This window comes from Capricornis sumatraensis, chromosome 10 (assembly GCF_032405125.1).
Source record: "Capricornis sumatraensis isolate serow.1 chromosome 10, serow.2, whole genome shotgun sequence".
In the NCBI taxonomy this organism is placed as follows: Eukaryota; Metazoa; Chordata; class Mammalia; order Artiodactyla; family Bovidae; genus Capricornis; species Capricornis sumatraensis.
The window spans coordinates 20606668-20623555 of NC_091078.1; the positions used below are offsets into that span (position 1 = coordinate 20606668).

At 38.3% G+C, this 16888-nt stretch overlaps 1 protein-coding gene across 5 annotated transcripts; it reads right to left on the reverse strand.

The window, feature by feature from the left end:
- Positions 1-1935: 1935 nt before the first annotated feature.
- HNRNPH3 (heterogeneous nuclear ribonucleoprotein H3) lies at positions 1936-12602 on the reverse strand. Of its 5 annotated transcripts, XM_068982931.1 has the most exons (11): positions 12464-12483; positions 12192-12315; positions 7596-7730; positions 6936-7074; positions 6236-6420; positions 5711-5797; positions 5321-5436; positions 4507-4642; positions 3399-3494; positions 3227-3319; positions 1937-3049 (listed from the first exon to the last, which is right to left on the reverse strand). In XM_068982931.1, exons 3-11 carry the CDS (start codon positions 7705-7707, stop codon positions 2973-2975), a joined length of 1041 nt encoding a protein of 346 aa, XP_068839032.1. In that variant the 5' UTR covers positions 7708-7730; positions 12192-12315; positions 12464-12483; the 3' UTR covers positions 1937-2972. The 5 variants fall into 5 exon arrangements, with proteins under 5 accessions (XP_068839034.1, XP_068839032.1, XP_068839033.1 ...); XM_068982933.1 differs by lacking the exon at positions 12192-12315 and having other exon boundaries at positions 1936-3049; positions 6281-6420; positions 12464-12583; XM_068982932.1 differs by lacking the exon at positions 12192-12315 and having other exon boundaries at positions 12483-12602.
- Between the last annotated feature and the right edge of the window lie 4286 nt (positions 12603-16888).

The window sequence follows — 16888 nt, forward strand, 5'->3', positions numbered from 1 at the left end:
TTTCAGATTATTATTCTCCAGATTGTCAAATTGATATTTGATGGTGCCTGTAATTTTTTCTTAATGCACTTTAAAGCTTCACAGTTCTTGGAGAACGACTGGAAACGCACATTTTAGAAGTATTAATATTTCAACAGGTTTTTCATTAGCTTGGTAAAGTGTCAACTATTTATTTGCTTCCCCTCCTCTGCCCATTTTGCATTAGAAAATGCCTTCCTTCTCTGTAGTCAATGTGGTATTTTGCTGAACTTTCTGAGTGAGAGGTATTGTCTCCAAATATTTTGAAGTTATATCCATTTCTTAGGGGGGACTCACACTTTTAAAGTCAAAACATAGGAACTGCTCTGGCAGTCTAGTAGTTAAGAGTCCACACTTGTACTGCAAGGGGGCACAGGTTGGATCCCTGGATTAAGATCCTGCATACCACATGGACATGGCCAAAAAAAAGTCAAAACATAAACTTTCCTAGAAAAAAATGTAATAGCCAGGATTATAGGCTTCTGATTTTCCCTTAAGCTTTTAAGGAGAAATCTAAAATAGTTAAACTTTGCCTTTGATTATGACAGGTTTGAGTAAAAAAGTTCTCTATTACCTTTCCAGTCCAGTAACTTTTAGGAAGCATTACACTGTGGCAGTCTACTACAGTAGAGTAAAATACCATTTATTAGCACCTCCAAGCCAGGGCCTAGAACCCTGCCATTACATATATACTTGAACTATTTCAAACATGAAGTCAGTAAACACTAATCCCTGTTAATAGTTTATAGCATACCAATAATTTAATCTTTAAAACTACCCTTGTATAATTAACTGTTTCCACAGCATCACCACTTGGGGTTCTACTTTTTTAAGTCTTAAGTCATGCACTTTTGAGTCTATACCTTTTAAACATGCCATTATTGGTATCCACATTACTCCTAAAAGCACTAGTAAATAAATCATGGCTACTCCCTCCCTACCCAGACAGCATTGCTTATTCTACAGGATCATTATTATCCTGAGTACATACTTCTGTTGAGGTTTAAAATTAATTTTCTAAGTTGTCAAAGTATGAAACCACTATTTTACTTTCAGATTTTTTTCATATTTTGTCCTCAATCAGAATGGACATATAGATTTATAGGTGGTCTTTAATGCTCTGATAGTATCTGAAACATGAAATTATATTCTCTGAACTGTTTTGTACTGATGGGATGGGTTAACATTTTTATGACGAGAATAAGCAAAAATGAAAAATTTCAAGTGCTGTTTTTTATTATTGTGCTTAAACTTTAAAATGTGATTCTCTTAAATACCAACCTTGGTTTCATTCAACAAACCGTGATTTTTAGTCCCAATTTAAATTCTTCACCACTCATGTTATTGCCATTGATTTGGGCCTTTTGTAGGCAGGCTTTTTCTAAGAAAATACTGAAACTTGCTCCATTTCGTTTGACTTGTATCTAGAAACCATCATCTAATTTTGGATTTCATGTAACAGAACTTTGTATTTTGTGCGCTTTGTGTACTGTTCCCTCATCAAGTAGTAACCTAATGCTACCATGGTGCCAAGGAATTGTGATTGAAATTCTCATATTCACACTTCTCTAAAATGTGAATTTTATATAACAAATAAAACACCTGAAGAAGTAAGCCTGTTTTAGAAAAGTGGTGTGAGCCTAGTAATTAAGGGAGTAAGTACAGGCAGTAAGATGAATCATTGCTCTAGTTGATAGGTTCCACTTATGCTACCAAGCTACCTTAAGAACGGCAGAAATCATCCCTTTGTCACTTTGTCTAATATTCAATTAGATATAGTACCTTCTACCAATTTGATTTCTAATCATTAACTGACACAAAGCATTCTAGGACAGACGCCATACTCATCTCCCACACTGACATTTATTACATTAATAACATTTCTAGCAAAAACAAGTAACAAGTTCAATAACTGAATTCACATTGACAGGTTTCATTTTGATCCATTAGCCAATTTGGAAGAAAAGCCATATTGATCAAAGGGATTAAAAGTAAAGCACCTTTTTTCCTTGCTACATAAAATTATTAAATACAATGGCTCTAAAACTTGAAACAAATTAGATGCAAAATCCAATCTCAAGACACAGACTTGTGTCTTACATTTTAAAAAGTAGTCATCTATATACAGTTATTTAAAAAGCCATATGCTTTTAACTATTTGGCTGGAAACTGAATACACCTGTGAGAATTATACTCCACAGTAAATACCTTTGTACTTGTGAATCTCATGTCACCGAGAACCTTAACCTAGTCTAAGACATTTTAAGAACTTACAACTATCACTTTTGGGAAACATTTTTTTGGTACTTCAGTCAAGTGCTGAGGGGATTTCTTCTAAAGTCTAGAGCTAGAATCTAAACTTCCAACAGTTTCATCTGCAGGTAACAGTTATGAATATACATTAAGTCCAGATACCTCCTGGATTTCTAACATTTCAGAGCTATGCCAGATAAATGTCTGAAAATATAGAATTAGCTGAATTTATACTCCTGAAGTCACCTAAACTCATCTTTAGGTTTTATATTTACAGTGTTGTCCAGGAGAAATTAAAGAGTAACACTAATTATTCTCCAAGCTCTATTCCAGATGTCTGCTTATTAAGACTTGTAGTTTATGCAAGATTACACTAAACTACTTCTTTAAAGCTAATAGTAAAATGCATCAACCCAAATCTTACGAAAGCAGGACATCCTCAGGAGTAACTAGTATATAAAAAGTATCAACATCAGTGGTTTGAATATAAAAATTTATTTTTTTAAGTCAAAGTATGCAACAAATAAAACCTACAGAAAACAGATTTTCCCATCACAATCTGTTGCTTTACCAAATAATATTTTGAAAACACATTCCTTCAGTCATTATAAAGTTCTTAAAATACAAAAGAAAGTAATTCTGTAAGAAAGTCTAGTAGACCAGATGCTGTTGTCAGGACTTTTATATGTGTGGTTATGCTTTTAGTACATCCCACGCCATCCACCTCCACTCATGCCACCTTGCCCGTAATAACCGCCACTGCCTCCACCACCACGGCCTTAGGGAAAAAAGACATTAAGAACCGTTTAGTAGAGGATACAAATGCATAAATTATTAAAAATATAGACAATATTGTAAGTCAACTATACTTCAATTTTAAAGAAGGAACAATATATGAACTTTAAACTGTACGACATATGGGGACTCAAACTGAACCAGAGTAAAAGACACTCACCATAACCACCCAAGCCATCAGGAGTACCATATCCTCCACTGTAATTGTTCCCCATTCCCATTCTTCCAACAGATCCATAGCCTCCCTGATTATCTTTAAAAAAAAAAAAAAAAGTTTGAGATTGACTTGCTAAGTGTCTAACTCAGCTTAATATTTAAAAAGCTTTACATACCCATTCCATCTCTGCCGTAGCCTCCCATTCCAGAACCTCCCATTCCAGAGCCGCCTCCAGGCGTTGAATTCAAGAAAAGTTCAATGTATCGATGTTCTTTTGAGTAATAGGAGAAAAAGGAATGTTGAATAAAATTTATAAATAAGTGCGAAAAGGCTGACTAGCTAACATTATTGTGAAAAAGAATGCTTGCAAATTCCTAGTGGAGTGACGATATAACTAAAATCTAAGGTTTAAACTGTTCAAGCTTGAACTAGTTACAAGTGTTTCATGCTTTAGTTTCCTTATCTATAAAAGGGCTAACTCATTGTTTTAGAACCTGCTGGTATACATCTTAAAAATAATTCCAGAACTTCCCTGGTGGTTCAGTGGTTAAGAATGTGCCTGCCAATGCAGGGGACACAGTTTCAATCCCTGGTTTGGGAAGATTCCACCCACATGCTGCAGAACTAAGCCCATGTGCCACAACTACTAAGCCTGCACTCAAGAGCTACAACTACCAAGGCCCAAGCACCCGAGCGCCTGTGCTTTGCAACAAGAGAAGCCACCATAAGAAGCCCACACACTGCAACTAGAGAGTAGCCCCTGCTTGCCACAGCTAAGAGCCCTTGCACAGCAACAAAGACCCAGTGTGCCCATAAAAAAAAAAAAAAATCCCTTGATATATATGTATTCCAGGCCCATCATAGAACTGAATTAGCACCTTGAGGGTAGTGTCCAGGGCAACTTATTTTTATTATCAAGTGATTGATGTGTGGTCAGATTTGGGAATCACTAGTGGCGATTAAATTTAATGGCTTAAAAACAGATTTGATGACATGGAGAAATAACTCACCCAAAGTTATCAATGTATAGGTTAAGAAATAGTATTAATTTCCAAACGGCATAAAAACTTAGGTAAGTGCAACAAACATTTTTGCTGTTTAGTAACTTAAGCTCTAATAATCTGTGAAGTATAAAGAGCCTGAGTTAAACTCTTCAATAGAAAGCCCCTCAGAAAGCCAAGTCTAAACTTATTAGCACCCACATGGTTTCAGGTGCCAGACCACTAAGCTCCTAGAACCCCTTACATTTGAGGAATCACAAATCAGAGAGTTACACCACTTACGCATGTTATTCTTATCTTTAGACATGGCAGCTACCGCATCTTCATGTGTCACAAACTCTACGTCTGCTTCTCCTGTTGCTCTGCCATCAGCTCCAATATCAATATGCACTCGGATTGGATTTAGTGGTGAGAAGAACTAAAGAAAACACTTACTTTACTTTTCTATTTAGACTACTGAAAGACAATTACCATGCATATTGGTTAAGTATTTTAAGCTAGAGAAGAGTTTACACCCTAAGGGAAGAAGGCTCATTTTCCTGACTATACTCAGAAAAGAAAAGCAAGCTTCTCTTCCAAGAAAGTTATTTCAAAATTGTTTGAAATAAGTGACCTGAGAGACTGACATGCAGAGAAATTGGGTATTATGAATCAGAACAACAGAGTTTGATAAACCTACCAACTGTATATGCATAGGTCCCAAAATATATCATTTAATTCTAACTGCAAGTTAATCAGATTTAAGTGACCCCTCAAAGCACCTGAAAATTAGTCCAGTTGGCTTCCAGTAAGATCAGTGGCAAAATTTCTCTTTAAGGGCTAGATGATAAATACCCTCAGCTTTGTAGGCCATTGGGGTCTCAACAAATAATGAATGAGTGATTGACTTGGCCCCAAGGGCTGAAATTTGCTTATTTTCTAACCAATTTGTAATGAAGCAGTTTCAAATCAGTAATAGTAGCCATTATTTTTAGTTCCTCATTTCTATATCAGTCTGGGAAAACCAAACCACTCAAACTTACTGACTTGCTACATATAATACTCAAATTAGACACTATGATTATATATAAAACCACTAATTACTAAAATTACTCACATTAGCAATATCATTTTCAGTTGCACGAAAAGGCAGTCCTCTCATATGTACAAAATGACCACCATGAAAACCCGAACTTGCATCACCAGCTCCACCATAACCATGTCCTCCCATACCTAGAAAATAAAATTTCCAAAGGTTGTTTCTTTCCTATACACACCTTTCCCTATTTCCACACTTTTCACTGACACCTCAAGTAATCCTAACACTTAGTTTTTCTAAATATCATACAGAAATTTCTCTGTAAGTATATATCTATATAAAGCCCTATGTAGGAATACACTGAAATATGCCTGAGTTGACTTTTGTATACAAGTCACCTATACTAAGTGCATATAAAGCAAATACTAAAATTCACCTAAAAATCACCATCTTTAATACTTATTTTACCTCTTCCATCTCTCATTCTGTCATCAAAGCCATCATTTCCATAGCCATAATTATTATAGCCACCATAGTCATCAAAACCTCCATAACCTGTGTAATTTAAGGAGAAATACATGAATAAGCTTTCAAGAGATAAAATTTTATAATCTAGTTTATAAAAATGTATCTTCTGACAGCACTCTGGTTAACTTACTGTTACAAGTTTGCAACACCCATTTTAGTGCATATTAGAAAAGCAGTTAACACTTGTATGAAAAGCACACATTTAGACATAAAAATTTTTATCCTGATGCGAAACAGAAAAGGTCAAAACGTGGTAATCTCTTAAAAAATTTTTGTGTAGGTAAACTAGGTGCCAATACACACATCAATCAAGTCCCATAGCTGCCCATGGGAATCCACATTTGTATGAATAGATTTATTAAACCTAGTAGGTACTGAAATTACTGCCATTTCTGTATTTCTTGACAAAGTGTCAGAAACATTAAGAAAATGACAACAGAACCTTTGTTCATTAGATACACATACCACCATCATATCCATCACCTCCTCGTCGCATTCTGTCATACATACTTCCACGCCCAGCTCCATAATAACCCCCTCTTCCTCCTATTGGTCTATCATATGGTCCTGGTCGCTGGCCCAGCAATCTTCTTGGTGGATCATAAAATCCTTTGATTTCACTCCTGCTACTTCTGAAGATCTCAATATACCTATTTGAAAATGGTTTAAGGTACAGGTTTCAGCATAAATGTATTAGAGTAAATAAAATACTGGGCAAAATGCAGTAAGTTTTTCTACATCTAGATATAACCCAATTAAAATTGCCTAAATACACCAAAAGTTAACATTCTTTTACACCTACAAACTTAAATAATTAATATTTAAGTTTTAAAAGACAAATTAAGTCATTTGAAAACAATTCACAAAATACAATTTTAAGTGTTTTATTCAGTATATAATAGATGTTTAGAGAAAATAGTTGATTATACAAAAACATTTATCAACATCATCCTACAGAAAAATGGAAACAATCTAATTTTAATTTAAGCAAACTATTAGCATTAATTCCCCACCCAAATCTGTAGTTTCCAAGTTAAATTTAGATAATTATCAATTCTTTTAAACTACCCCAGAAAAATGTTACTGTTACCCCCCCATTAAGCAATAGTGACCCACAACCCCCAAAAATAAAAATTTAACACCATCCCAAACTCTCCATCCCCACCTGTGCCCTATTCTTTCCTTGTGTTTCCCCAGAGCATTTTCTGCTATCTCCTTTGAAGCAAACTGCACGAAGGCCTCCCCTGTGCTTCTCCCCTGGTAGTCCATCGTCAATGTTATCCCATTTGGCACGATTTCCAACCCTTTAACCCAAGGACAAATAACCCCATCAAGGGGAACAGTGTTAAAGGCTGAAACATTCCCATCTGAATCAAATATTTAAAACAAGTCTAAACAAAACAAAACAAAAAAAAGCTTAGTTTCCCCATCACCCCATAATACAAAGGAAGATCTTTTCAAATATTACTGGATTATATATATTTTTTTTGCGACCAATGTCTTTTAAAATTACACACACACTCACAAAAGGCCTCCTAATATTACATGGAAAAAAAATTTAACTATGCTCCATATGTTAATTCATGATTCATTTCATCATACATAATTACTCTCAATTATGTTCATTGCACATTAGTTAGGTTTTACATATTTTTACACATTCTGTATTGAATATTAACTGGAGCACATTTCATAACTTAATACATTAACCCGGATACACTCAAATCAAAAAGTCCCCCAAACAAATGGGTTTTACAAATTAAAAACTGAGTAATAGAAATATACAATTAAGATACTACTAAACTTTGACTAATACTAGAGGTACCTTGAAAGAACTGAACTATTTCCTCTTTGCTGCAACCAAATGGCAGTCCACGAAGTCGTACTGTCCCATCACTAGCGTCATTTGGACCATTATGTTTCATAACCCAATCCATCTCAATACCGTTTGATTTAAATGCTATAAAAAATAAACAAGCACACAAAGCAGTCAATCAAAATACACTCTTGCCAGAGGTACTGAAGAACCAACTCTCAGTGGTACACAACAGCAAATGTAACATATGGTTATACAATGGTACAATACCTTTCTATTACAGGGCAGACAAGACTGGGTAAAGGCAGTAAAACCTTCCCCCAATCTTGCATTTCTAAGTATTAAAATGTTATAATTTTAAGAAAACTTCATAATTCTACCATCAATCTTGAAACTCAACTTTTTTACCCTGTCCATCTTAATGTCAACTCTAGTCTTTTCCCCATGTCTCAAATGTTCCTTCATATTTTCCAAAGTTTATTATTCACTTGAAATAATTACACAAATTCTTCAAAAAAAAAACAAAAACAAACCAAAAAAACCCTCAAAAGTTGTATACAGTACCACCAGCCATTCACAGTAAAAGCCTAAGTCAGAAGTACAGTGAGTACTCCTTTTGATGTTGGAAAAATGGTACTAAAGTCTAACTTATTACTGTCTTAATTAGGCTGAGTTTTAAAACCTAAGATAAAAGGGCACCCAAAAATGGCTTATTTTTTTTTTTCAAAAATGGCTTTTTAAAGCCACCTGTTTGGCAATTATTGAAGATAGTGTATTAAAAACCAGTTCACTCACTACTTTTAAATATTTTTTTTCCCCTTAAATTAACGAAATCACATTCAAAGTTATTAAAAAGGGTACAAGAAGCCCTCCTTCCCCCCTCAAAAGAACTCATCCACCAAATTTCCATCCTGAGACAATCACCCTTTCTTTTAACAATTCCCAAACACTTTGAAGAGGTTAATGCAGAAGTCCTTCAGCTGCAGAAACTTACCAGATCTTATAAATTTCTCTATGCAGCTGTAGGAATCCTACTCACCTGAATATTTCAAACCTTTCCCTCACCACCTCCTCCCCTGTAAACAAAACAATTTGTTCACTTGATTCCTTTAAGCTTGAGGATATTTCATATAAGCAGTATTCATTAATAATTTCACACGATCTAATTATTAGCCCAACTGTTTGGGGTAGCATCTGCAAAGAGGAAAAATTTCTCCCTAGAACCCATGCATTTAAAATAAGCTAATGTAGAAATTATCCAAATGTGGCTATTCAGCAAATTCCTCTGTATATGAATCACCTTTGTACTTGTTTGCTTTGCGCGTGTGTGCTTAGTCCAACTCTGCCTTTTTTCAATGCTATCCTAAGTGCCAGTCTAGACACAGATGAAGATTTTTATCTGACATTACAACTAACTCTTAAGCACGAAAATAACTGGGAAGAACTTTTAAGGCAAAAGAAACTCTTGGTATGAATACCTAGTCTGTCACTCACTGCTACCTAATTTATTAATAAGCAAACTACTTAACCTCTGCATTCAACTGTAAAATGTAGCTGTGGTACTTACACCTCACTGGACTCGCAAGAATCCAAGCTTAGTCCTGCAACACTGAATGTAATCATTCAATGGTGGCCACTGTTACTGGATTCTAAGGGGCCTTGTAAAACTAATGAAATAAGCTACAAACAAAATAACTGAACCTTACAGGATAGGAACCTATCCTGAAAGGAAATAAGGACATAACTATAAGTTTTTTTTCAAAGTCAACAGAGGCTTAAATTTTCAAGCATCTTCAGGAATTGTCTTGGGGGGGGGGGGGGGCAGGAGGGTCTCCGGAAAGGTTTACTTGGATACATAATCAGCTAGACAATTTAAAAAATAGTTCTAAGAGTCCCCCTGAAAGTAGGCTTTGGGAAAAGGAGACATTTTGGAGATCTTGATCATTTTCTTAAAGGGGAGGGGGGGGAAACACAGCAACAACCCAAGACATAACCGTTTTATATAAAGGGGAATTTAGCCAACAGAAGTGGAAAAAATGCAAAGGATCTAAGCCTCCATTTGTTAACCTCCAAATGAAAAACTTAAGACCTTGGCAAAGTCAATCTAATTTGTTGTGAAAAGACCTTAGAAGTGGTGGCTTTCTATCATTTAGAACATTTCCCCCCCACAATGTAAAGGTCCTGTTTCATGAACAACTACCTTCCCTTCCAAAGAGGGAAACCGACTTATCTTTACTGTAAATCTTATTAGCACTTTGCAAGAAACACAGGCAAGGAAACTAGTTTTGATTTTTGGATCAGCCTGTACCAATGAAACCTATATAAAACAAATAGTCTATTAAAAAAAATACCAAACTGTTAATACAATTTAAATCGGGGTAAGTTAAACAGATTCGGAAGACGAACTATTTTATAGGCCAACTCTTCATCCCAGGTGTATAAAGAGTACCCAAAATAAAGCCTCACTATTATCTCCTCAAAAGTTTTGAACGTAGAATTCTATTTAGAAAACAAAACCAAGACAGATTCTAAACTCATTAAAAGTATTTGTTCTTATACATTAATAAAGCTGTCTCTGAAACTACCTAAGTATTTACTAATTATTCAGGATAATCCATCTCAACCTTTCTTTGCAATAGTGTCTAATGGCTAATGTCCAGGGGCTAATTTTTTTTAAGAATTCCTAGTGTTAGAATACCAGCTGCTGGAATACTAGGATAATCTTGGTCAGTTCTATGTGAGATTTAAAATATAATTTCCTAAACATTATGCTACTCGAAGGATGCCAGTCACAAAAGACCAGATGTTGCATGATTTTAAGTGGGGGAAACTTATGGTATGTGAACTGTATCCCAAAGCGGTTAAGAAAGCAACTAACAAAGGCAAGAGACAAAATTTCTTGATAACACAGAGGCATATACCATCTTCATAAATATAATACACAAAATAAGCATTTGATGCATTAGTAACTTTCTAAACGGTAGCCCAACTGCTACTAAAAAATGAGAAGGAACCTCAAAATTTGGTCAAGAAATGATAAAATACTTAACACGGAAATTTTACATCATTCCGCTTTCATTGTGCTTGCTTCTTAATTTTAAAAACAAATAAGAGACACCACTACTACCTAAAGGAAGTGAAGCCTCTAAAATGATTGGGTTTTCTAGAACAATTTTACCAGCCAATGCAGTTCAGTCACTTGTTTACCAAAATAACAACACCAGAAGAACAGTTATTAAAAATATTAAGGCAATTAGGTGGATTTCCAAATTACCATGCAGATGAAAAAGCCGGAAAGAAAAATGTTTCCAGGGTAATTCAATCAGGGAAGCTGTTACATCACATACTATTGATAATTTATAGGAAACTGGGCTGTCTTTTCAAAGTCCACAAGCACAGAAAATCTTCAGCAATAGGAACTGTAGTTATTTAAAAGCTGTAGAAATACCCATGCTTATACCTTTTGTACGGCTTCAATGAAAATTACAGACAATTCTCCAACGTTCTAAGGACTAAAACCATCGCAACATCACATGACTGAACTTGCTGTTTGTCTTTCTGTAGAGCAGGCTTATTTTCTTGGTCAAAATGTTACTACAGTGCTACACACCAAATAAAAAACAGGCTTAGCTACCAAAAGAAAATAAACCCTGTGTTTTTAAGTATTTTGTTTCCATGGCCTTACAATCTTTACACAAAATACAACCCTTGGAGACTTAATAATTCCTATACACAGTTTTGCCATCACTGGTGGTGGTTTAATAACTGTTTCCCCCAAATAAAACTCTTATTTAATTCTAACCCAGTATTTGCCAAACTACACAAAACCATTACACCATCCCATCCCCGCTCAAAGGTTCAGAATGCCTCTTTTCATTGTTCAACTATTTGAAATAAGCCCATTTCTAATTCCTATTTGATAAAATCACTCGCTTTTCTGCTTACAAAACAATTACCCACAGTCTTTCAATAAGTTTAAGATAAGCATGGGAAGGGGGGGAACCCTTTGGAAAATGAGTACGTACTCTTTTCGAAGTTCCAAATGTGGAATATAAGGGCCGGCTAAGCGTCCTTTATTCCGCCCCGGAGACTTTTCGTTTATCTAGCTGCCCTAGAGACCGAAGAGCTAGGGAGAGTACGCCACTTCCTAGCCCGGCAGCCAAGCTTGGCTTAAAAACCTTCGCCACCGGGCGGCGGAATTACAAAGGAGGCCGTCTGCCTCCTTTGTCCTGGATTTAGGAGTTGAGCGCCTTCGTCGCCATTGGCTTTCCTCCCCCAGCTCCAGCCTCTCTCATCTTGGGAATCTGCGTCAGAAGTCACTCGCAGTCCCGCCGGCCCAGGTAGCCCAGCCGAGACTGCGGAGGAAGGGAGGCCTCGGTGGGAGGCCAGGCCCAGCCGGCGCCATTTCTATCGGGAGCGCGCCCGACGGCCCAGATCCTCCCCACACCCAAGTGCCCAGCCTTTCCCTGCTCGCTTCCTTCCCACCCTTATCCCTTCCGCGAAGCTTTAACCACCCCCGGCCTCCCAAATCAGTTTTCGGAAGCTGAGGAGCAAAAAGCAGAAAGAGGAGAAGGGCGGGAAGCCGAGGGCGCCGCGCTGCCGTACCCAAAATGGCGGAAGCCAAACCAGCAGGGAATGGAGGGGAAATGCTGGATGACCCCCACTTCGGGGCTCGGCTTCATCCACTGAATTCCGCCTGAGTTAATCCTCCTTCCGACAGGCCGCCTTGCTGGAAGTGGGAGATCGCCTGGGAGGCGCAGCCTGGCTGCCTCCAAGTGGCGACCTCTACACTTCCCCCACTCCGCCGCCCCACCCCCTCCCAGTCGCTCTTCCGTCCTTCTCCCGACTCCGCTCTCCAAACTACCAGCCCAACCTACCCCCTTTTACTTCAGATACCCTGTCGGGCGACAGTAGCGCCGACTCCGGTGCTCGCGGGGCCTGGCTGTGAGGAAGTAGAAGTCGCCCGCCTCGGGTAGAGCTCCCACAACGGTTCTTCCAACCGTCTCCAGCGGTAGCAACCGCTAAGGGAGCTGCGCAGCAGAGCTACTGGCTTGGGGGGATGGGAGAGAGCGAGCGAGGAGAAGTGGGTGGAGCGAGAGCAAGGAAGACCGACCGGTTCCGCTCTCGCGAGACTCTCGCGAGACAGGAGAGTCGGTCTCTCCTTGGGGCCGGCGGCAAGAAGTGCGCTTGCGCGCTGGTCGGATGACTAGTTGGGTGAGAGGTGGAGAGAAGACAGGGTTAGTCAAGTCAGAGAAAGGGGCCACGAACTCCACCTTTCCTGCTTACTATATAGCCATCAAGGTCTCGGAGCAAACCCTTCTGCTCTCTCTCGAGGAGGATGTGAAGTGCCAGTAATAGGCCTGTCCGTGCGTATTGTAGGAACCCGTGGTGTCCGGGTGTGGAAAAGTTCTCTGAGAGCATCAGAGAACAAGTTCTGTAGAGGCCCCGCCCTTACCCAGCGTCACCTGCATGGAAGGGGCCCCACGTGGTTCGGCTGCCAAAAGTGGGGAGGGCTTTTCTTGTCCACCATATTTGCGTTATGCAGTAAAAAGAGTAGGGCTTCTCCGCTGGAAAGATACGAAAGCGACCACCAGGCCCTGATTTGAGCTGGGCCTCTTGCCCTGGCTTTGGCGCTCACGGCGCAGCCGCCCTAAAGTGTGCCTCTTTAGGGGCGGGTTGTGTTATTGAAGTTTCCCTGCAAATCTCTCCTTGTTTCCTTCTCTCCTTTGCATTTTCTCTTGGTTTTAATCTCTCCCACTTTGTAATTTCAGTTACCCATCTACCGCTTGCGTCGCCCGACTTTGAGTTGTTTTCCAACTAGTGCTTTGCATTCTTGAAAAATGCCTGTACAAGTGACAACTAGTAATTTTTGGTTGTGCTGGGTCTCATACCACTAAGGTTCCTAGTGACAGCTTTTAGGAGAAAAAAAAAAAAAAGCCGAATTTCTGTAAGAAGAGTGGAGGGCAGTCCTAGTACCGAGATCAGCGCAAGTTAAAGAACAAACGAAAGAACGAGATCAGTGAAAGTTAACTTGCAAACAAGGAACGTATATCAAATGCGGGGGAGAGACGGAAATGAGTCTGAGTAAAGCGGATGTTCCAGTAGGTTAGGAATGTGGATAAAACTAGGTTTTAGGCCTTAAATACTCAGTCAGAGACTTTACAGACCCTAGCCCGTCGAGGGTGGGGTGATCGGGCGCAAGGAGTATTAGCAGTAGACAAGCTAGAATAATTTCTCCTCCTTGAGGTATGCAGTCTGTAGTGTGGAGAAAGGTCGTCAGTTACTGTCATACAATGGAAACTTCCATTTCGTGGCTATAATACATCCCCAAACCTGCTTAAGACAAGTAGGGGGAAGTAAGAATTGGCTAGGTCATAATGTCCTACTGCCTTTTGTGAGACTCCCTCAAAATAACCCTCAAGAGAAATGGAGAAGGGAAAAGGTGGTCTTCATTATAAGAGAGAGAAAAGCAAAACGGATAGTGTAATAACGATAGCTCACGATTATTGAGAGCTTGCTTGAGCTAGGTGCTGTGCTCAATTCACTGACTCTTTATAACCCTAAAAATAATATCCCCATTTTACAGATGATATGCCTAAATTCTGGAGAAATTTAAAAAGTTAACCCAAGATCACACCTAGTGACAGAAACCAGGATTGAAACCCAAATGGTTTTACCCCAGGGACTAGGATCTTAAAAGCGCTATGGACCTACCTGGGGATGTATTAAGGGAACAAAATAGGTTTAGGCAAATTGAAGTTAGTTCCCTTAAATAACGCTCCATCATCTCTGGAGACCTGCAGTTAACAGTTTATTGGCTGGAGACTTTTGAACTGGCCTGAAACTTGGTATCACTGACTGGAGGTGGGGGAGGTTTCTTTTCTCTTTTTTCCTAATGATTCCTGTATTAGTAAAGACTCCAAGGTCCTTCTTCAGATGGAATTCTTCCCTGGATTCAAATTATATCATTATCCTTTCTGACTTTCAACCTGATTTGGTAAATGGAATTCTGTAATCCCTTTTACCCCTTCCCTGAATTCAATTTGTTTACCACCTGACTGAGTTTGGCATTCTCTCCGCATATTTTTTATGGCTATGGGTCAAAATCCTAAAATCGTTCTAATGACTTTTCATCACCAAACTGCAGTGTTTTCTTTGGGGTTTTTTTTGGCCACAATTTGTTTGTATTGGGCACTCTCCTGTTGGCCAACGTGAATGCTTAGGAAGGACTTGAAATTAGCAGATACATTACTTTTGCCTTTTTTAATTATAGCAAGTAGGACATTTTGAGTTTTTAAAAAAATACATTATATAGGGATAAACTTAATTTTTATTTGGCTTCCTATTTTGTGCCTGCTCAGTTGCTCATTCGTGTCCAACACTTTGGGACTCCATGGACTGTAACCTGCCAGGCTTCTCTGTCCATGGAATTTTCCAGGCAAGAAGACTGGAGTAGATTGCCATTTCCTACTCCAGAGGATTTTCCTGACCCAGAGATTTAACCTGGGTTCTTGCATCTCCTGTGTTGGCAGGTGGATTCTTTAAAACTCAGTGCTTTTCTCAAAAGAAAAAGTGTCTATCAACTATTCCCATCTGCAAGTTGAGTCCTTAAAGGCTTGGTGAAATTGGCTCACCACTGCTTTAGTGGTCCCTACAGAATTGTTTCCAGATCAGTCTCTGTGGAATTGTTTCCATAGAGATGGTTAGAACTAAGAACTCCCAGCTGCATTGGGGTGTGTTTGATTTTGTTTTTTCCCTCTTAGTCTTCCTTTCCATCATTTCAGTGCTTTTCTATTATATCGAAATCAGAGGGACCCTGGAGAGGATCTTGTTAGAGGCCAAAATGAGAGAAAAGATGAAAAAGGAGAAGGAAATAGAAGTACCCACAGCTCCCAGAGGAAAACAAGACACAGACATGTGATCATGACTACACCACCAGGAAGAGAACAGGAAAATTCCATGCAGAGCTTGAAAAAAGAAGAAAGAAATGGAAGAGATTGCACTCCTCTGGGGGAGGGAAGGCACATTAACTAAAAATTGGCTAAAATAGTTGTTCACATACCCCTATCACGTTCTGAAATAACGTAAAAACAGGATTATAATCTTTGTCTATAGGAAAAGCAAATAAAAACAACAAACCCACACATAAGTTTCTAGGAGTGTTTCTAAATGCTTTCTGAGCACTACATCTGTCGTACTAAGGTTTTGTGAAATGCTTATTCTTTGATTTATATCATATATTAATATATCTACTGTCTTTAGAAAGCAGTGATCTTCTCCATAGCAATTCAAAATTATTTCTCAAGACAAAGCTTAATTACACAGTTTACATTCTTGATATTTTGTTTGTTTGTTTGTTTCTTCAAATCACCTTAGTGTTTATTCTGGGATTAGGGAAACCAAGAGGTCTCATCCAATTTGAATAATCATACACTAAGTAAACAAATTGGAAAAAAGCATCTAGCACACTTTCTCTACTTTTTGAAAATAATTAAAAATGTTGAATATTATTTCTGTTCCAGTGGATTGCTGGGAAGAACAGGGAAAACAGCCACAAAAGATAGCTACTTAAGGAATTTAAATCAAATTATTATATTGCTTTTAATATTCCATAAGCATATTGATAACTTAGAGAACACAGTACAGATATCAGACCATTCCCTCCCTCACACGATTTTAAACTTCTGAGTCATAGTTAAAATACATGTTTTCATTATATACATATCAATATATATGCCTCTTAGTGTACAAATAACAATGGTTATATTGGGAGTGAAGGCACTTTAACTAATTTTCACCACAGTCTAGCAAAGTTATTATTTGTTGAACCAATAAATAGAAGAAGATAAAGTAATGCTCCAAACTTTACAAAGAAAATCAATGACAGAATTGTCTTCATAACCAGGGAGTCAGATCGGCCTAGGTTCTAACCCTAAGATTTCACACTTACCTACAGCTGTTTGATTCTGAGGCAGTTAACTTTCCTGAAACTCAGTTTTTGTTGCTGTTTGTGGCCACATCAAGATATGACCTGCAGGATCGCAGTTTCTTGACCAGGGATTGAACCCATCCCTGAGAAGGAAATGGCAACCCACTCCAGTATTCTTTCTTGCCTAGAGAATCCGATAAAGAGAGGAGCCTGGTTGGCTGCTGTTCATGGAGTCACAGAAAGTCAGACACAACTGAGTGATTAAGTGAAAAAACAAAAAATGCACCCTACATTGGGAGTTTGGAGTCTTAATCACTGGACTGCCAAGGAAGTCCCCTGAATCTTAGTTTCTTAGTGTCTAAAATGAGTTGTT

Coding starts and splice junctions, on each gene's coding strand:
- HNRNPH3 (XM_068982932.1), bottom strand. CDS start 7,707: ATGGATTGGGTTATGAAACATAATGGTCCAAATGACGCTAGTGATGGG. Junction 6,421..6,935: donor AAGGAAAGAATAGGGCACAG/GTGGGGATGGAG, acceptor ATTTTCAAATAG/GTATATTGAGATCTTCAGAA. Junction 5,437..5,710: donor CAGAATGAGAGATGGAAGAG/GTAAAATAAGTA, acceptor TTTATTTTCTAG/GTATGGGAGGACATGGTTAT.